At 44.1% G+C, this 21,759-nt stretch overlaps 1 protein-coding gene across 11 annotated transcripts in view; it reads left to right on the forward strand.

Annotated features, from left to right (window-relative positions):
• jakmip3 (Janus kinase and microtubule interacting protein 3) overlaps window positions 1–21,759 on the forward strand; it is a 599,024-nt gene that overhangs the window by 409,356 nt on the left and 167,909 nt on the right. For 10 of the 11 annotated variants that reach the window (XM_070876782.1, XM_070876783.1, XM_070876786.1 and 7 more), the window contains 3 exons: window positions 10,990–11,055; window positions 11,552–11,596; window positions 15,077–16,710. In XM_070876782.1, the coding sequence (XP_070732883.1) occupies window positions 10,990–11,055; window positions 11,552–11,596; window positions 15,077–15,418 (453 nt within the window). In that variant the 3' untranslated portion in view covers window positions 15,419–16,710. The remainder of the gene's footprint in view (window positions 1–10,989; window positions 11,056–11,551; window positions 11,597–15,076; window positions 16,711–21,759) is intronic. The other variant, XM_070876792.1, reaches the window with a different exon arrangement.

Consider the following 21,759-nt stretch of genomic DNA (forward strand, 5'->3'; position numbering starts at 1 on the left):
CCAAGGGTGTCAGTGGGTGCAGATTTTCCGGGCCTCCTCCTGTTCGAGTTCTTTCCCTTTTATTCGGCCCAAGTTTCCACATGATTTGCACCTGATTTTTAGGAGCAACTGGTGGAGACCGGACTATCTTAGAAATCGCAATTCTCCACATTTTTTTTTCTGCAGTTCTAGTCAGGTAGAACAGTTCCACTTTGGAACAGAATTTTTTCTTCAAAAGGGGGCGTGTCCGGCCACTGACGCCTGATTTGAAAGTTTCCACAGTGAAAACGTACTCCAAACTAAAGTAGAATGGAGCAAGTGAAGATTTTTGTAGAACTGAAAAAACCTGTTCTGCACATTAAAAAATCAGGCGCAGGTTACAAATTAGGCGTCCAGAACGAGGGAGGGGGGGGGGGAAGGGAAGTCATTAAATTCTACAATAAATCCTTATTTATACTTCTACAAATATTATACAAATAAATCCAACCTGAATAAACATTTATAAGCCAAGAAAAGATTAAATAAACCATCTTCCTACCTGTGTGAAAGTGCTTCAGCCAGGGAGAATTCTGCAGCCGTTCGTGCCGCTCAGCGGGAGGGAGGGGGGGGGGGAGAAAGCCGTTCGTGCTGCTGAGCGGGAGGGAGGGGGAGCGAGAGAGAGAGAGAGAGAGAGAGAGAGAGAGGGAGGGAGGGAGGGAGAGAGAGAGAGAGAGAGGGGGAGGGAGGGAGCGAGCGAGAGAGAGGAGGAGGGAGAGAGGGGGGAGGGAGAGAGGGGGGAGGGAGAGGAGGAGAGGGGGGAGAGAGAGGGGGGGAGAGAGGGGGGGTGGAGGGAGGGGGAGGTCAGGTCGGATCGGATCCAGTCCGGGAGCGGGAGTCGGGTCCAGTGGGGGGCGCGTCGGGTCAGGGGGGTGGGAGCGCGGGTCGGGTTGGGTCCAGTCGGGGGGGGGCGGGGAGCGGGAACAGGAGCTCGGGTCGGGTCAGTTGTGGGGGGGGGGGGTCGGATGTCGGGTCTCGGGTCGGGGCGGGGGGAGCGGGTGTCGGGTCTGGTCCGGAGGCGGGGGAGGGGGGAGCGGGTGTCGGGTCGGGTCTCGGGTCGGGGCGGGGGGAGCGGGTGTCGGGTCTGGTCCGGAGGCGGGGGGGGGGGGAGCGGGTGTCGGGTCTGGTCCGGAGGCGGGGGAGGGGGGAGCGGGTGTCGGGTCGGGTCTGGTCGGCGGGGGGGGGAGCGGGTGTCGGGTCTGGTCCGGAGGCGGGGGGGGGGGGGAGCGGGTGTCGGGTCTGGTCCGGAGGCAGGGGGGGGGGGGAGCGGGTGTTGGGTCTGGTCCGGAGGCGGGGGGGGGGGGGAGCGGGTGTCGGGTCTGGTCCGGAGGCAGGGGGGGGGGGGAGCGGGTGTTGGGTCTGGTCCGGAGGCCGGGGGGCGGGGAGCGGGTGTCGGGTCTGGTTGGGGGGGGGGGGGGGGGAAGCAGGAGCTGGCCGTGGGAGGAGCCTTATTCACGCAGCCCCAGTGAGGCCATTCAGCCAGGGCTAGGGGCTGCGTGCTTCGGGCCCCCCCCACACAGTTCGCCGCCTGGAGCTACTGCACTTGCGTGCCGACTGTAGCGCCCATGTGCAGAGGTCCCGGCACTGTTTTCAGCGCCGGGACCTGGCTCCGCCCCCCCACAGCTCGTGCTGGCTGCGCCGAGGGCCAGAGGACCTGCAAGTAGGTGGAGAATACCGAGGATTTTTTTAGGCGCCGTCTTAGGCGCGAAAAACGGGCGCCCAGCTCGGAGGGGCGCCCGTTTTTTTTCTTGTGGAAACTTGGGCCCATAATGTGCCACCTTCCTCTGCAAAGATGAAAATGCAACTTTTTAGAGCGGGTGTCTTTCTGCTGGGTGGGACATATACAGCTGGTCACATTTACAATTGCATTGAATAAATGAAAATATTACTTACACTAACTACTTGACCAAGGTCCTGTCATTTCTTTTTACACTGGCTTCCAGATCTTGTGGTGGTCACCATTGTGCAGGAATCTTCTGCAACTTGGTTCCAGCGTTTCTTCACTTCCTTTCGTGGAACTTTTATGTGTCCTCTGCTGGTATCCAGCTCCTGCCATTTGTTCTCAATAACAGTAACTAGTGCCTCCAATTCTTGCAGCAAGAAATTCTTGGTCCTTGCTCCGCGTTGTATCTTGTATTGCTCCAGCTGTGATTTTTCCAATGCTCTCACACAGTACTCCTTCTCACACACACACAACTAGCCGATTGGCAAATCTGAGCTGTACTGAGCATGCGCGTCCATTGGAACAATGTCAAAAACGTAACTTTTTTTCCGTGCATGCGCAGAAGGTGTGGCTTTGTTTTTCGGCGCAGACAGTAGGCTCCACCCCCCCACCCCGAGGAGACTGGACACGCTGCGTGGCGCCAAACTCGAATTATACATCGGGGAAAGTTTGGCAAAATATTTCTGCCGCATTTCTGGCCGAGAAAATCCGGCGTAACTCTGGCAATATGCCAGAAAACAGGCTTGGGGAAAATTGAGCCCTTAATCTATTGCAGCCTATCCGCTGTACTGTGTCTTTTGAAGAATTCCTTTCAAATCTGTAGAGCTACAGGTATAAGTCCTGGTTCAGGTTTATTGCCTGAAGGTATCCAAACAGGCATTCTCACCCAGCAAGCGAACATTTGGCCTCCTGGGATCCCCAGCACAATTAGTAACAGTCATATCAAAGCTCGGTTTTGATAGGAACCAAATTCTAATCCGAGATAATAATTTTTCTGCCAAAGAACCAAGGGGGGAGTTTTACCCCAAAACACAGGTGGGTTGGGAGCGGATTGGAGGCGCCAACCCCAACCCACTTCCAACCCTTCCACATCCAGTTTTAACGGAGGCGGGACATGGGCGGGCAGCCAACACATTCCCAAGAGGCGGGTCACTATTTAAGTATTATACTGAGGCTGGCATGCCTCATGGTGATCCACCATTTCAAATTTAACTCTGGCTGGTCGAGTTTCCTGGGTTTTGGGGATCCGCAAGCTAAAGGAAGACGAGGACTGCTGGATCCAGTGCCTTTACACTTACCTACTAGATCCAGCGTCCCTGCCTCACTCAACCCTCTTTGATCGGACATCCCACAAGGCTTCCGATTCCCCCCCCCCCCCCCCCAAGGCCTCCAAACTCCCTCCTTGAGGCTTTCGATCTCACACTCAATCTCCCCTCCCTCCCAAGGTCTCTGATCCCTCCACCATGAGGCCTCCGATCTCCCCCCAATGCTCCTCCAGCCCCCAAACTACCCCTAAGGCTCCTCTGGCCACCAATACTACCCCCCCCCCCGCCAAACGCCCCCCTGCTCCTCCAGCCCTCAAGTCCTGACCACTCACTCCCCCCCACTCCCCCACCCTACTATGCTCCTCCAGCTCCCGAGTCACAACCCCCCACCTGATGCTCCTCCGACCCCCGATCACCTCTTCAATGCCCCTCCAGCCTCCGATACTCCTCCGGCTGCCGCTATCGACCTGCCTCCAGATTAAAATTCCATTTCTTGCTGGAAATATAATGGCGTGTTATCGAGGCATGCCTTTATTAATGCACGAATCAACAAGATAATTCAGGGGATTAAGTGATATGCCATGAGTTGCGAATCTTCATGACTTGATCGACTTACACCACTTTGGCATTTGCTTCACACAAATGGCATCTCGCCCTCAGCCTCCTATTATTTTCACGAACTTGCTGGATTTGCACGCTAATTGCCCATTAAATTCGCCACAGAAAGTTAGGATTGGAACTTAACAGTGTAAGTACCTTTTTAAACATGTGATAATTGTTAATGCAATGCTTCTCTGGCCCAGAAAGGAAATAATTTAAACTGTTCAATCTCATTTCTGCATGTAGTAAATTGTTGTTAAAGGTTTTACAAAAGTTATATTTCAAATTTTAGAATTTTTTTCTTACTTGTTCTTTCACTCTTTTTTTCTCTCTTAAAACCACTGTCAATAAAGTAATCATGGGGCAAATACAACTCATCTCCCTTTAAGCAGTCACTTCTATAATTTGTCCTAGAAATCATTTTGATTCAATTGAGAGATACTAGTTTTATAGTATCTCTCAATTTTCAAGGGGGAATTTTAACCTGAAAAAACAGGTGGGTTGGGGATGTGGGGGGCTGGGGGGAATTAAAGTTTTGAAAATCTAAACCGCGACCCCAACCCACCCACTTCCAGGTTTAATGGAGGCGGGTTGGGGCGGGCAGCCAACCCGCTGCCTAGAGGTGGGTTAGCACTTTAAATATGACAGTGAGACCCTGAAACAGGTTTAACTGTGGCAAGTCAGAAACTTCAAAATTCCGGCCCAAATGTTGGTGTTACAAATTATAGGGTAAATTCTGCAATCCTAGAATCCCAACCGCACTCGAATGAACTGTGAGTCAGATCATTCAGGATACAAGGAGGAGGAATTTAACTCTCCTCTCTGGGCGGGAATGTAGTGAGCAAGCAGTTCAAATGGACTGGGTCCATTTCCCGGTCCATTCCCACCAGTTTTCGATTTGAACGTTGATGGTTTCGGGAGTGGATGAGGTTCCCACTAGATCCAGGTGTGAGCCTTCTGCATAATTGATGAATCGGGGTCCTATTATGTCAATCAGATCCTGATGATATTTTATTCAGGATGGGGAAGTCACTATGGCTTTTCTATCTGGCTGAAGGAGGTCGGCAGCTGGTGGGAAGAACGAGGACACCCTCTGGAAAGTCAAATATGTCCTTTGTGGGAGTGCTCCTCTAGACTCTGCACTGAAAGTTTTGGCCTTCCCTGCATCAGACGTGCCCCTTTTCCCTCCTGCAAGACCCTCCCACCACTTACCTACAAGTTGGTGGATGGCCAAATGCCATTCAATCTTCCCCTGCCATCACGTGTTCTGCACCCTCTGGACCAGCAGCATCGAAATGAGGCCTGGGAGTTAAAATGCCCCAGGCCTGAAATTTAGGCCCCACCCACCTGTCTGATATGTGCTCTGAATTAAAATCAATACCAGCCTTTTAGCCCAAGCTTCAATCTATGCTCTCCAAGTGCCACTTCCTGTTGGGATCTGGGATTGCTGAATCTACTCTAAAATTTCCAAGATAAAGAGCAGTGTGTTTTCATGTTCGTTAGTTCCAATGACAATGCTTTCTTCTATCTTGGAGATGTATGTTGTTTCTGATATTTCCTCACTATACAGTATAAATGCACACGAGGCCCATACTTGAGAGAAGGTCACTTTGTGACCATTACCTTTATTGCCAAGACCTCAAGTGATGAAGGTGGGTGGAGCTTCCCCTTTTATACCTGAAAGTCCAGGTTAGGAGTATCTCCCACAAGTTCACCCCTTGTGGTCAATGTTCTCAAGGTGTACAACTTATGTCAGCTTATACATGGGTTACAATGATAGTTGAATACATGACATCACCTCCCCCCAAAGTCTTATTGGGATCACAGGTTAAGTCTTTCTGGTGGTTTACGCTCCCTTGTAGAGCGCCTGAGTTGGGGCTCCGGTTGTTGGGCGCTGGCCTGAGTGCCTGCTGTTTGCGGTGCCTCAGGCCTGTCCGGACTGCCCACAGTGACTGGGCTCTCCTCCACTTGGTTCCGGTGTTCAGTCACATGTGGTGGAGTAAACTCTACGTCGTGTTCCTCCTCTGCTTCTTCTATGGGATTGCTGAACCTCCTTTTAGTTTGATCCATGTGTTTGCGGCAGATTTGTCCATTGGTAAGTTTAACTACCAAATCCCTATTTCCCTCTTTGGCAATCACAGTGCCTGCAAGCCATTTGGGCCCTGCTGCGTAATTAAGGACAAAAACAGGGTCATTGACATCAATACGTCGCGCCCTCGCATTCCTGTCATGGTAGTCACATTGTGACTGACGCCTGCTCTCAACAATTTCTTTCATAGTAGGGTGTATAAGGGATAACCTGGTTTTGAGCGTCCTTTTCATTAGCAGCTCTGCGGGTGGAACTTCTGTGAGCGAGTGTGGTCGGGATCTATTGGCCAACAGGAGGCGTGATAAGCGGCTTTGTAAGGAACCCCCATGGATTCTGAGCATCTCCTGTTTGATTATCTGCACTGCTCGTTCCGCCTGGCCGTTTGAGGCTGGCTTGAACGGTGCTGTTCTGACATGGTTGATTCCATTGCCTGCCATGAAGTTCTGGAATTCAGTGCTTGTGAAGCACGGGCCATTGTCACTGACCAAGACATCCGGTAGAGCATTGCCCGTAGACTTTCTACCATGGCAGAGGATGTGCTTGAATTTCAAATGGCACACTCAATCCATTTGGAGTAGGCGTCTACCACATTTTTCCACAAAAACATTTTTCCCATGAAAGGACCTGCGTAGTCCACATGGATACGTGGCCATGGCTTGGCGGGCCAGGACCAGAGGCTAAGGGGGGCTTCCCTGGGTGCGTTGCCTAGCTGAGCACACGTGTTGCACCTGCGAACACAAAGTTCCAGGTCTGCATCTATCCCTGGCCACCAAACGTGTGACCTGGCAACTGCCTTCATCATGACAATGCCCGGGTGCTCATTGTGAAGTTCTCTGATAAACACCTCTCTGCCCATCTGGGGCATGACTACTCGGTTTCCCCACAGTAGACAATCAGCCTGAATCGAGAGTTCATCCTTGCGCCTATGAAACGGTTTAAATTCCTCAGGGCATGCCCTGTACGTGGCTGCCCAGTCTCCATTCAGGACACATTTCTTAACTAAAGATAGTAGCGGGTCTGTATTTGTCCAGACTTTAATCTGACGGGCTGTCACAGGTGAGCCTTCGCTTTTGAAAGCTTCAACAGCCATGACCATCTCAGCATCATGCTCAGTTGCCCCCTCAGTGGTGGCTAGTGGGAGCCTGCTGAGTGCATCGGTGCAGTTTTCAGTGCCCGGTCTGTGCCGAATTGTGTAGTCATAGGCGGCTAACGTGAGTGCTCACCTCTGTATGTGGGCCGATGCATTCGCATTTATGGCCTTGTTGTCGGCCAAAAGGGACATTAGGGGTTTGTGATCTGTCTCCAGCTCAAATTTCCTGCCAAACAGGTACTGGTGCATTTTTTTTACTGCATATACACATGCGAGCGCCTCCTTTTCTACCATCCCGTAGCCCCTTTCTGCCTGGGGCAGACTTCTGGAGGCATAAGCTACTGGCTCTAACTGACCCTTGGCATTCACATGTTGCAACACACAACCGACCCCATAGGACGACGCATCGCACGTTAAAACAAGTTTCTTACACGGGTCATATAACATTAACAGTTTGTTGGAGCATAACAAATTGCGTGCTCTATCAAAAGCCCTTTCCTGGCTGTAACCCCAGACCCAATTGCAACCTTTGCGTAGGAGCATGTGTACCAGCTCTAACAGTGTGCTCAATTTGGGAAGAAAGTTACCAAAATAGTTCAGGAGCCCCAGGAACGAATGCTGCCCCGTCGTGTTACGGGGTCTGGGTGCTCTCTGGAGCGCTTCCGTTTTGGATGCAGTAGGTCTGATCCTGTCTGCTGCTACCCTCCTCCCCAGGAATTCTACCTCTGGAGCTAAGAAGACACACTTCACCTTTTTCAGTCGCAGCCCTACCGGGTCCAGTCTGCGTAGCACCTCCTCCAGGTTGTGGAGGTGTTCTTCAGTTTCGCGAGTATGAGGATGTCATCTTGAAAAACCACCGTCCTTGGAATCGACTTGAGGAGGTTTTCCATATTTCGCTGAAAGATCGCAGCGGCCGAACAAATTCCGAACGGACATCTGTTATACTCAAACAATCCCTTGTGTGTCGTGACGGTGGTCAGCTTCTTTGACTCACTCGCCAGCTCCTGGGTCATGTAAGCTGAGTTCAGGTCCAATTTTGAAAAAGGTTTGCCACCGGATAGCGTCGCAAAGAGTAGTGGGTACTGGTCCAGGGGTGACACCCAATTGATGGTGGTCTTGTAATCGCCGCATATCCTGACCGACCCATCTGCCTTGAGCACCGGCACGATTGGGCTCGCCCAGTCACTGAATTCGACTGGCGAGATGATGCGTTCCATCAGTGGGCAGTCCAATTCACATTCTATCTGTTCCCGCTTCATGTACAGCACCGCTCTGGCCTTGTGGTGTACTGGCCTGGCATCCGGGTTTATGTGAATCACTACCTTGGCCCCCATGTAAGTGCCAATACCGGGTTGAAATAATGAGTCAAATTTGTCCAGCACCTGTGAACATGATACTCGCTCTACAGAAGAAATTGCATTGACATCGCCCCATTTCCAGTTCATGACAGTAAGCCAACTCCTCCCCAGTAGAGCGGGACCGTCCCCCGGGACAATCCAGAGTGACAACCTGTTCTCCGAATATTTGTGGGTCACGACTACCGTGGCGCTTCCTAGCACCGAAATGATCTCCTCTGTATATGTCCGTAGCTGTGCGTCAATTGACAACAATGTTGGCCTCCTGGCCTTGGACACCCACAACCATTCGAACTGTTTGATACTCATCAGGGACTGGATGGCCCCTGTGTCTAGCTGCATTAATACTGGGATGCTGTTGAGGAGCACTTTCATCATTATCGGTGGCATCCTGGTATATGAACTGTATATGTGCTCCACATGAACTCGCTGTACTTCAGCTTCCAGCGATTTCCCCCAGTATTCATTTGGCCTCATAGGGCTAACATCGGGCTCGTCCTCCTCGTACATCAACCTGGCTTCAGGCTTCCTGCACATAAGCGCCAAGTGACCGTTGAAGTTGCAGTTTCTGCAGGTATATTGCTGATACCTGCAAGCTCTGGCTGGGTGTTTTACTCCACACCTCCAGCATGAGCTGGAGGCCCCATTGTTGGAAACAAAATGTCCAATACCAGTCGATCGTCTCTGACTGTCTCTGTAACTGTCCTTAAGCGCACCATTAACAGGTGTTGATGGCCCCATTACCTGCCGCATTGTCCATTGCGATGGCATGAATCGCCGTTCAGCTAGCCATTGTCTCTGTTGAATTCCCCCTTTGGGTTCGACTACATGCTGAGGTATGTCCGATTGCCCTTGTCTGCCTAGAGAACTGTGTGCCACGTTAACAATGTTGACTCCCTGGTCGTTTGCCGCATTTGAGCCGAGATTTTTGTCATACATCATTCTGGTCTCTTCCTCCCCTAAGATAAATGTCTGGGCTATCAGAGCCACCGCTTCCAAGGTCAAGTCTTTGGTCTCAATCAGTTTCCTGAAAACCCCAGCGTGCCCGATGCCCTCAATAAAAACGTCTCACAGCATCCCCGCTTTGCATGCATCTGGGAACTTACATAGGCTCGCCAGTCGCCAGAGATCTGGAACACTTTGCCCTTCTCGCCGCCGGTGCGTGTAAAACTGGTGTCTCGCCATGTGCATGCTGCTCATCGGTTCAACTTGCTGAGCTCTTCGAACGTCTTGTCCGCCGGCTTCTCTGGCGCTAGAAGGTCCTTCATCAGGGAGTACGTTCTGGATCCACAAACTGTCAGGAGATGAGCCCTGCGTTTGTCGGCCGAATCCTGTCCCAACCATTCCTTAGTGACAAAACTTTGCTGTAGTCTGTCAACAAAGTCGTCCCAATCATCACCAACACAGTACCTCTCTTCTGTGCTGCTTGTGGCCGTGCTCACGTGGTTTAAATCCCAGTTTCTCGTCGCCAATGATATGTCCTTGTTATACAGTGTAAATGCACACGAGGCCTATACTTGAGAGAAGGTCACTCTGTGACCAGTTACCTTTATTGCCAAGACCTCAAATGATGAAGGTGGGTGGAGCTTCCCCTTTTATACCTGAAAGTCCAGGTTAGGAGTGTCTCCCACAAGTTCACCCCTTGTGGTCAATGTTCTCAAGGTGTACAACTTAGGTCAGCTTATACATGGGTTACAATGATAGTTGAATACATGACAGGTTCTTTTTTTAAATTTCGCAAGATAGTACAATTTGAATGTGTCCTCAATGTTTGCTAACTCATTTATACTGTGCTAACCAGCCTCAGTTCCAGAAAGACCCTGTAAATTCATCGTGTTTGCATTGTAGTTAATTAAAACATTTTGTTCATTATTGTAGCCTGTGGTATTAAAGAAAAAGAGGCAAGTCTATAATTTTGTCGGTTTTAACCTTAATTACTAGCAGCACTTATTTGCCTACCAAATCCAATACATAACAAAGGTGGCTACTGAGCAAAATTTATATTATGAATCCTTTAAATGAATAAAATCTGTAAAGAGGCTAATTGAATACCATCTCAAGTATGATCGGTTACTATGGAAACTGGATTTGCCGCAGCCATCATGTTCTGTTGGAATCACTCGTCCATGCAGTCATAGCAGAGTTTTACAGTAGAGCAGCTCATTGTTCTTCAAATACATTGATTTAAATTAATAATAGGGTTGAATATACTCACTTTAATAACATATCAGCATGTTCTCATAATCACTCAAAAAATAGCAACAATTGTATAGGTGCATGTATTTACAGAGAATTCCCACTGCCATTTTAGCCTTGATTTACATTCGATTCAAGTTGTTATTTTAAATTTAAGAAACCTATTAATATAGTTATGTACGGAAATTTATTTCTGAATGAAGGTCTGAGTGGTTAATGAGACAGCAATTCAGCACTGGGAATTCACTGGGAATGTGCTTTCTCACGTGAAGCATCACTACAGGCTAGAAATTACTTGAGAGGATATGAATACTTGATACATTTGGGTAACTGTCCTCTATTTTAACAGCAGTGTTAACCTTGTGTGTTTTAAATGGATTAGCTAAAATAGTGGATAGAGGAATGTCATACAATTGTATCCATCTACTGAAATGGCAACAGTGAATTATAACCTTATGGAACCACAGTAAGATTTTTGCTGGTACCTTTTGCGTTGGGAATACCCCAGTATCTATGCTCACTAAACTACACAAAAATACTGACTATTCAAAAGAACTTGTATCAGTTACTAACTTTATTTTTTATTTTGACTTAACTACTAAAATAGACACCTTATTAAAACATAGTTATATTAATCTAATCATTTCATCTTACAGAGAGTCAAAGAACTAGAAGAAAGGATTGAAACACACAAAAGGCAGATAAAAGAGCTGGAGGAAAAGGTAATACCAAATTATTCAAAATGCAGATAATGCAGTAATACAATAGATTAAAATGTTTAACTTTTTATTGAATTAGATAGAATATCTGCTTGAAAATGTTACATATAAGGCAATATATTTTAGTAAAACAAGATTTAGAGTAGGAAGCATTAACTCATATCCAATTATTTATTTTACAAGAACTCTACGGCTAATGTCTGCTTGCCAATTGAAATCCTTTCAGTGCTTCTTTGCTAATGACTGGTGTAAAAGTTCAATGATTTGCTTTTCGTAAAATAATTACAGAGAAAGAAAACCAGACAAAAATGATAAATTAGCCTTCTTCATGTTTTTTGCTGTTTTTTCTCTATGCTTGATATGGCAGGTGGCTTTTGTTTCAGTTATTTTACTTCAATCACACTTCACACCGCTTAAATTCTTGTTTTCTGTCTGTTCTTCCCTATTTCCTTTCCTGTTCATTTTCAGTTTTTGTTTTTGTTTTTATTTTTTTCTTTAGCTTTCATTCTTTGGTCGTAATTCTTCCAGGCAGCCGGCAATGAAGGTAAGGTATTTATTTTAGTAGAAAATGTTTCATAAATGGGACATGAAGCAGGAAGCGCATGTATATTTAGAAATTCAAATCAAGTGGACAAAACAGAACATGAACTGGATGATGCTTTGCTTACTATGTTCTGCTATGCTATGATTAATTTTGCTGTTACATGTCTAGAGATCTTCATTTTGGTATGAGGTGAATAAGGTTTGCTAATACATCAGTATTTCCTTCTCGAAAATATTTTGGCATGAAAGCTCCCTTTGATGATAATATGGCACATTATTATAAATGTAGGAACAGGCCTAACAATGCTTACCATATCAGTTAAAGGGTACCACCTCATGCAACAGTCACTGGTAATGGTAACTCCCAATGGAGGCAAAAGGACAGAATTAAAAAGAAAGATAATTTCTTCCTAATTCCAAACTCCAATTGACCAGGATTGCTCATGTTGAATCGCTAGACATACTTAACTAACCCTTCACTAAATGCCCCATTTTCCTTAGCAACACAATTATGTACAGGTTTGGAAAAGATCATTTCTATCCATTGGCTGGTCTCGAAGGTCAGACTTCCTACCCCACTTTGTTTCTCATACATTCAATGATTCAATGGCCTGGATGGCCAAATATTTATCCTCCCCCGCCGCCCCCCCCCCCCCCCCACACCGCCCCCTTCCTTGAAATTTCTAACATCCTTCTCTTGCATTTCCACCATGGGTAAGCTATTCCACATATTCACCATCCTCTATATGAAGGACTTACAAGGTATACTCACTAATCTTGTACTGCAACTGGGGAGCTGTGCTCAAATCCATTGTGCATCAGAGATAAGGCAATCCAGGCTTCCATAGATTTTGACTCCCGACTGGGAGCACAGGATTGATGAATATCTTACGTGTATTGATTTTTTTTTGTCTAAACTTTAATCCACATCTCCTTGTCCTACAGCTAGTTTTAATATTGAACATTGGCGTGAGATACAGTTTAATTATTCCCTTTAGAATTTTAAATACCTCAATACTTATCACCTCCGAGACGCTTTTTTTTTCTGATGGAAGCATCCTTATGACCTTTGTCTTTCCTCATAGCTCAGGTGCTCAATCTCATTAACAACTTACTTGCTCTTCGTTGTACTCCTTGAAAAATGAGGATGACTTTCTGTAGTATGATGCCCAAAAATATACACAGTATTCAAGGTAGGAACAGACAAAGTGCTTGCACATATTAATCACATCCTGGGACTTGTGCTATATCCCTTGAGTTTACATCCTACACCACTGTCACATTGTGTTAAGGGAATTTCTACTAACTCCCTCTCCTCTGTCATTTCTTGTCGACTATTCTATTTTTAATTTGAACTCTCACTGATAGATTTTATTCCTGACTTTGTGCTTCTCTACATTAACAGACATCGGCCACATTTTGGCCCAATCTCCCAACCTGTCCAAATCCCTTTGCAATAGCTTGTTCGCTATTGTTTAAGCCCGCACCCTACTGTTTTTGTCACCACACAGCTTGATATCAGCAGCAAACATGGAGAGCTTTGTTTTCAGTCCATCCCCAAACCATCAATATACATTGAAAACAAAAATGGATACAGCATTGATCCCTGTGGTACTCCACTATTCATTTCTTTCCAACTACACTTTGTATCTCTGACTCAACCAGTTAGTTTGATGTTTTGTTTACTGTTTGATACTCATAGGGATAGACTTCTATCTTTACCGCCTGGGCAGTAATCTGGCAGGTTCTACAATGGGTAGGTGATCCACTCTGCCAGGTAGTGAAGATGAAAGTCTACCTCAATCTGTATTTGCAGATCACGCAACATGTTGACTAGAATTGCTCTAGATAACAAGTTTTAGTTTTCCACTAAATTATTCTGTTTATACATGCTTGTTTGCTTAACGTTGACTAAATATTTTTTTTGAAGTTACCTAATTTTAGATTAAAAAGGATACTTGTATACATGAAGCCATAAGCCAGAAAACTAATAGCTGACTTCTGAGATAGATGACATTCTCAGATGAGTCTATGACAAAGAATTTGTGGGTCCATTTCATGCATCTTTATTATTCACCGAATCCAATGTTCTCAATGTGTGTCAAGAATCTCAAAAAGCTCCATAATGATATAGAATAAAAATGGGGATGGCTTAAATTCACATATATAGTGTTCAATCACAGAGTTTTATTTATGAATCTATTCACCACCATTAGAAATTTTCATTTTTGTCTAGTTTAACATCTAGTTAACATTGTCTAATTTTCCAGAAACTATTGTTTTTTAAGTAATAATCCAGCCTGTGGTATTGCATTCTACATTTTGATACCTTGTCAAAAGTGCTGAAAAATTAGGGGACATACAACATATTCCCATGTATACAAGGCCACTGTTGAATCAATACCAATAATTTATCTTTACAATCACTGTTTAATGGGTATTTGCTTGCAAATCAGTGATCAGTAAAACTTCCCAAATTAGAGCCCCAAACTCAGTTCATTTGCCTAAATCACAAATGTTATGGAAAGTATAAAATCCCAAACTATATCTGAAAGATTCAATCCTAATCCTAAATATGTGTAATTATTGCAACAACTGGCAAATAAAAAAATAGCATGATTGGAATTCAAAAGAGAAAATAACCAAACTTTCAAAATACAGTACCTTATGTTCTCTGATTCTTCGTTCAAGCAACTTATCTAATTTCTGAGATTTCCTTAGTTGAAGGGCTTCACTATAAAAATATTTTTCTTCTAAATATCCTACGTTATAACAGTGACTATGCTTCAAAAGTGCTTCATTGGCTGAAAAGGGCTTTGAGGTCATGAAAGATGCTGTATAAATGCAAGTTCTTTATTTGTTAAGTGATATGCCCCAGTGATATCAACCATGGGTGTTCCTGTAGAACGTGGCAGTCTAATCTGCTTTCAGCTTGATCTGTAAACATCATTTTAGCTTTAACTAGCCCAGCCAAGTTTTCTTTTAACAATTTGAGAAGTTAGCACTTAATCTATCTTGAATCAGCTTTGCTTACATATAAATCAATACTTTGTAGTAGATATCTGTGGGGGTTCTTGGCTTCATTTTCTTTTCATTGAAGTAGTTGTTACCAGGGCTATATATAGGAGCTCTCTAACTATGGATGTTTTTTTACAAATAATGAAGTTGCAGTGTCGATGAAGGTAAATGTACAAGTTCTTTACATTGAACAAATCAAACCTTACACCTACATTCTTCTTTAAATTCTCGTATTGATTGATGTTTACTGACCATTCTTCAGCAGTAGTTAAGTTATTTTAATCTATATACAAAGCTACTTGTAATGATTTATTTTATATAAAAGTAACGACTTTTTGGTGACAAAAAGGTTTCCAAAATTATTTGAGCACTCACCTGAAGAAATGACAGCAAGGCTATATATAATGTATTTTTTTATTGCTGTTTATTCCAATGTACTTGATCATGAAGTTGTTCTTCACAGGCCACAGTGAAGGAAAGAAACCTAGATACTGTAATAAATGACCAAGTTACAGTGTTGTTCCAAGAAAGACCAACACTATATCAAGACAATAAGTATTTGAAAGAGCATCTCACAATTCTCTTTGAGGAGAATAGAAAATACATGAAGAATATTCAGGGTTCAAAGGCCATTGTGCCAGAAGTAATTCGGAATTCGAAGGAAACCCTGGAGAACCATATCCTTGATTTGAAAGACAAGTTCTGTAAAAATGCAACAAAATCGTTAAAAGAAATGAAAAATGTAAATGGACCGAAAGCAAATATTTACAACATTATGCCAACAGTGAAAAGTTATAGATTTTAGACAATTGATTTCCATCGCAGGAAATGAGCACAGAAGAGTGTACAGCATGGCTGAAAGAACAGTTTTAATATTTAGTGGATGAAGGAAATGACCTTAAACTTCCCTGCTGTGCAGGAGACTGAGAAAACTGCTTCTATATAGAAGCATGACTTCCACTCAAGATTCATTTCTACTTCATATGCTCTGCTACATCAGGAACTTGTAGCTGCAGAGGTTGCAAAACCTTGGCAGCAACACTTCTGCCAAATCAGTGAGGTCAACTTATTATTGAACATGAAGCATTCTTAAGTTGAATGATACAGATGTCACGCCAGAGACATGGATGATGTGTGCACATGTGTTAACCAGTTGTACTGTAAGCTTTGAAATAAAATATTACACCACACAGGTAGAACAAATGCAACACATCGCTATGTTAGAAGTGTTGCATCTGAAGCAAGAGGATGGATTCCAAGATGGCACAAAAAAACAAATATATGTTGAAGCAACTTTTTAAATATTTAAGATTAATGTAAACTCGCTGGCAATGTTTACAAAAGTAGGCATTTGAAGGTAAAACTTGAAGACTTTGAGGCTTGGCTGGAATGAGTCCCAACAAATATTGGGATCCACTTTTATCCTGCATTTTCCAAAGAAAGGGAGCTATGTGATTCCAAGAGTTCCTGAAAAGCCAAAATATAGTTTGAATAGCAAAATATACTCAGATAGATTCAGGACGTGGAGAAGATACTACAAAGCTATATGGGAAGAAAATCAAGGGGCAAATTGGGAAATAGTTTAGAGGTAAAGAAACATGTGCAAGTAAAAACATGCAGTAATTTTCAAATAAACTATGGAGCAAGTGTCATTGGGAAAATTATTCCTGTTGAGAGCACAAGGAGATAAACTGCAGATATTAATATTTTCATTGAAGGGGAAGCAGCACAAGAGAACTGAATTGGAACGTGAAACAAGATGGAATTTTTTCCTAAAAGACAACAATCAAAAAGAAGAACTTATATTCAAAAGGAAATGGTTAATACATGCAAATTCTGGCAAATAAACTGGCACAGACACCGAGTTTGACACTTTAAATAATGAACACTGGGAAGAAAAGAAAACTCCTGATAAGGAATAGTCACAAACAGATATGTCTATCCAGATGTATAAATAAGGGGCTGAACGTTAAACACACATTCATTTAAGGAGTTGCAAGAAATTAGGTGGCAGAAAACTGATGGACATCCATCATTCTCATACCAAAAACAATCAGCCCTGATGGATCTGGAAACATTCATTCACAAGTGGGACAGGTAAGGAATAAATTGTTACTTACATTTGTTAAAGGAATGGAATAGAAATGGCAGAAGAAATTGTAGCCATGTGTTTGCTGACCCAGTTTGCCAGGCAGTGTGCAATAAGTTGACAAATGGAACTGGTGTACTTATCATATCTACCACTCTCCCTGAGTTGGAGATAGAGTGCAGAGCGGTGGTACTAGCTGTCCTGTAAACATAGCATCCGGCCTACGCAAGTGACCTAAACCAGGAAATACAGGTGGGTTCAGGTCAATGCAAATGGAATTCACTTCAAGTGCACTCTGAAAGCCTCACCGCTTGGCGCAAAAGCCACAGGAAAATCAGCCTTGTTGTCTTTCTATGAGTTGCACAAGGGGAGCAAGCTGTTCCACTGACAGTCTCAATACAGCCATAGTGTCTTTGGTGAGAGAAACTTGGATGGCAAATTTTACCCTGCTAAGATAGCCCAGCTAGTAGTCTGACAAAAGAGTGATGAAACTCACATTGGTGAAGTATTACGTGTTCCGGTTAATTAGCATGGACTAACTGCACTTTTTTCATTAGAATTGCATCACAGTCTTTTACACTGAGTACTGTTTAAAAGGTACAGCATCCTCTACTGTCCTTAGATGTATTCCAATATTGTACTAATTTTTCTCCACTTGTTTTCCCGCCTTTAAGTCATCTGTTCCTCAATTGAAAAAAATCACGCATACACAAATTGCCACAAATTATTGGCCCACAAAAAATGGCCACTGCTTCATCAGCAGCCAGCAAACCTTCAATGGCTGCTGGTGCTCGACGTTCTGGTCTCCATCCCACAAGGTGTTCCCTGTGCATCATGTGCTATGCAACAGGCCTACCCGTAAACTATCATCATCATCATAGGTGGTCCCTCGAACCAGGATGACTTGCTTCCACATGAGTTCACAGATGTTTCAATGAAGGACCCGATGTTACAGTTCTGAACTCCAATTGAAGGGGTGGAAGATGCCTGTGCGTGGATTTTTTTAACGTGTGGCGACCGTTGCACATCAGCCACCACATGGCCTTGACATAGCTAGGCCTTTATCCAGTGGCAAGGGTTAACCAGGACGACTAGAGACCTGCTCTGCTGCACGGACCTAGTGCGCACATATATCGCAATGTGGGCTGGCCCGTGCTGCCCCTGGGACCTCGACTCTTCTGGGCCCCGTACCCTCATCTGTCGATGCTGGCATCTATCCGACAATGTGGGAAACTGCCCAGGTATGTCCTGTCCATAAAAAGCAGGACAAATCCAATCCAGCCAATTACCGCCCCATCGGTCTACTTTCAATCAATCAAGCAAAGTGATGGACGATGTCGTCAACAGCGGCACTTACTCACCAATAGCCTGCTCACAGATGCTCAGTTTGTATATAGTAAACTATATGACTGAGCTAACATCACATTATCATGAGAGATCAGCTCATTTTAGTTCAGTCAATACAGAGTATTAATCAAGAAATATTAGGAGCTTGTAACAAAGGTAATGCAATTATATGTGGGGACTTTATTTTTCATAGACCAGACAAATCAAATTGCAAAGGTAGTCTGGAGGACAAGTTCATGGAATGCATTTGAGAAAGTTTCCTAGAATAATACTTCATGGAACAGGCTATTTTAGATCTTGTATTGTGTAATGAGACAGGGTTACTTAGTAAACTCATAGTAAGTGATCCCCTGAGGAAGAATAATTATAACATGATAGAATTTCAGTGGGTTTAAGAGTAAAATACTTAAGTCCAAAACTAGAGGCTTAGACTTAAACAAAGCCAATTACATAGGTATGAGGGGTGAGTTGGCTAAGGTAGATTGGGAAATTAGATTAAAAGCTATCAGACTACATAAGCAGTGGCAAAAATTTAAAGAAATATTCCAAAATCCTCAACGAATATATATTCCATTGAGAAACAAAAACTCCAAGGGAAACGTGATCCATCCGTGGTTAACGAAAGAAGATAAGGATAGTATTAGATTAAAAGAAGAGACATATAATGTTGTGAAGAATAGTAGTAAGCCTGAGGATTGCAAGAGCTTTAGAAACTAGTAAAGAGAAAATAGAATATGAGAGTAAACTAGCAAGGAATATAAAAACAGATTGTAAGAGCTTTTACAAGTATGTAAAAAGGAAGAGAGTGGCAAAAGTAAGCATTGGTCCCTTAGAGGCTGAGACAGGAGAAATTATAATGGGGAATAAAGAAATGGCAGAGACTTTAAACAAATATTTTGTATCTACTTTCACAGTAGCAGACACAAAAAACATACCAAAATTAGTGGGGAACCAAGGGGCTAATAAGAGTGAGGAACTTAAGTAATGAATATCAGTAGAGAAAAAGCCCTTGAGAAACTAATGAGACTAAAACCCAACAAATCCCCTAGATCTGATGGCCTAAATCCTAGAGTTCTAAAAGAGGTGGCTGCAGAGATAGTAGATGCATTGGTTGTGTTCTTCCAAAATTCCCTACATTCTAGAACAGTCCCAGCGGATTGGAGGTAGCCAATGTAAGCCCGTTATTCAAGAAAAGAGGGAGAGAGAAAACAGTGAACTACAGGCCAGTTAGCCTGATTTTAGTTGTCGGGAAAATGCTGGAATCCATTATTAAGGAATTGTTAGCAGGTCATTTAGAAAATCATAATGGGGTAGAATTTGGGGTCGGAGGCTTCCCACAGGCCTGCAAAAAATCTACGAACTTACCTGATTGTCCGGGAGGTTTGGTGACTTGTGGTCTTCAGCCTCTATGCGTAGGCCTATGTAGAGGGCCAGGTATCCCAGGAGCGCATGTGGTTCACAAATGCCCCTGGAATTACATGGGCCGGCCCAACCAATGAAAGTAGGAGCATCCCCATTCACCATTTTGGTGAGTTTTGTTTTTACGGAGCTACCATAATTATGAATGGGAATACCCCCCAAAATACGCAAACACATGAAATAAATTTTAAAAACACATTACATACTTAAAATTAAATAAAATTACATTTAATTAAATTTGTTTTAATATATTGTTTTGAATTTTTTTTAATATGTTTTAATGGGGCTAAAAATAAACTTACCTTAATGGACAGGGTTTTTAATATATAAATGAGTGAAAACATTTTATTTTTCTATTTTTTTTAATTCTTACTCTGGTAAAAGCAGGCCTTATGCCTGCTTATACCAGGTATAAGAATTTCAAGGGCATTCACTGGCCAGAAATTGGGCAAATATCCCAATTCTCCACCAGCTAATGTCCTTTTCTGTCAGATTCGTACGATCTGTCAAGAGGATTCTTGACAGATTGCATGTTCCGTGTTTCGCAGCATGCACAATGCATGCCTATATCTGGAACTTATGAGGTCCCTACGGGTGCGTACGCACCTCATACGCACCCGTAGGGGCTGCAAATTTAGCCTCATTATGATTAGGTAGCGTCAACATGGTTTTATGAAAGGAAAATCATGTTTGACAAATTTATTTGAGTTTTTTGAGGATGTAACTAGCAAGGTAGATAAAGGGGAACCAGTGGATGTTGTATATTTGGATTTTCAAAAGGCATTCGATAAGTTGTCACATAAAAGATTGTTACACAAGTTAAGGACTCTTGAGGTTGGGGGTAATATATTAGCATGGATAGAAGATTGGTTAATGGACAGAAAACAGAGTGTAGGGATAAACGGGCCATTTTCAGGTTGGCAGCTGTAACTAGTGGGGTGCCACAAGAATCAGTGCTGGGCCTCACGTATTTACAATTTATATTAATGATTTAGATGAAGGGACCAGATGTAAAGTATCCAAATTTGCTGATGATACAAAGCTAAATGGGAATGTATGCTGTGAAGAGAACCTGCAAAGGGACATAGACAGGTTAAGTGAGTAGGCAATAAGGTGGCAGATCGAGTATAATGTGGAGAAATATGAGGTTATTCACTTTGGTAGGAAGAATAGAAAAGCAGAATATTTTTTAAATGTTGAGAATTATTAAATGTTGGTGTTCAGAGAGATTTAGATGTCCTCGTACAGGAAAAACCGAGGACGGAATTTTCCTCTTAAAAAAAACAGCTGAGTTTGGAAAATGGGGGCAGTTCAAGTGCTAAAAATAGGATTCCCAATCTGATCCCACCTCTAACCCGCCCACTTCCGGTTTTACCAGAGGTGGGACAGGGACGGGCGAACAACTCTCTCCCAGGGGTCGTTATCCCCGTGATTCCCCACCCCGCCCCGTGATTCATAATCCTATCCCAATCCCTGAGGACCCCCGCCCTCCCCCCCTCCCCCGATATCCTGCTGATCCCCGACACTCCCAATTTCCAATTCCCTGCCGATTTCCGACACCCCCCCCGATGATTGACGATTCCCCCCCTCTCGCAATCCTGCCCCCGGACTGACCTTTCGCATCTGAGGCCTACCCGTTTGCAGCCAACCAGCCTCTCAATCTGGCTGGCTGTGGGCGGGAATCCGAGGCCTCACATTCAAATCAAGCACTGCCGTTAAAGTCGGCAGGGCCTGCGGGAAACCCCGCCTCTCAGGTTTCCCGCACACCTTGGAGACCCCCTGCCCCCAACCCACCTACCTGAAGAAAATACCGTCCAGAGAGTTAGAATGCAGGTGCAGCAATCAATTAGGAAGGCAAATGGCATGTGGACCTTTATTGCAAGGGGGTTGGAGTACAAGAGTAAGGAAGTCTTATTATAATTGTACAGGGCTTTGGTGAGACCACACCTGGAGTACTGTGCACAGTTTTGGTCTCCTTATACTTGCCTTAGAGGCAGTGCAACGAAGATTCACAAGATTGATTCTTGCGATGAGAGTGTTGTCCTGTGAGGAGAGGTTGAATAAATTGGGCCTATACTCTCTGGAGTTTAGAAGAATGTAAACATGTAAGATTCAGAGAGCTTGACAGGGTAGATTTTGGGAGGTTGTTTACCTGGCTGGAGATTCTAGATAATGGGCTGACCATTTAAGACTGGAATGAGGAGGAATTTCTTCCCTCATAGGGTTGTGAATCTTTGGAATTCTCTACCCTAAAGGGCAGTAGATACTGAATCGTTGAGTATATTCAAGGG

Source organism: Pristiophorus japonicus, chromosome 3 (assembly GCF_044704955.1).
Source record: "Pristiophorus japonicus isolate sPriJap1 chromosome 3, sPriJap1.hap1, whole genome shotgun sequence".
Taxonomy (NCBI): domain Eukaryota; kingdom Metazoa; phylum Chordata; class Chondrichthyes; family Pristiophoridae; genus Pristiophorus; species Pristiophorus japonicus.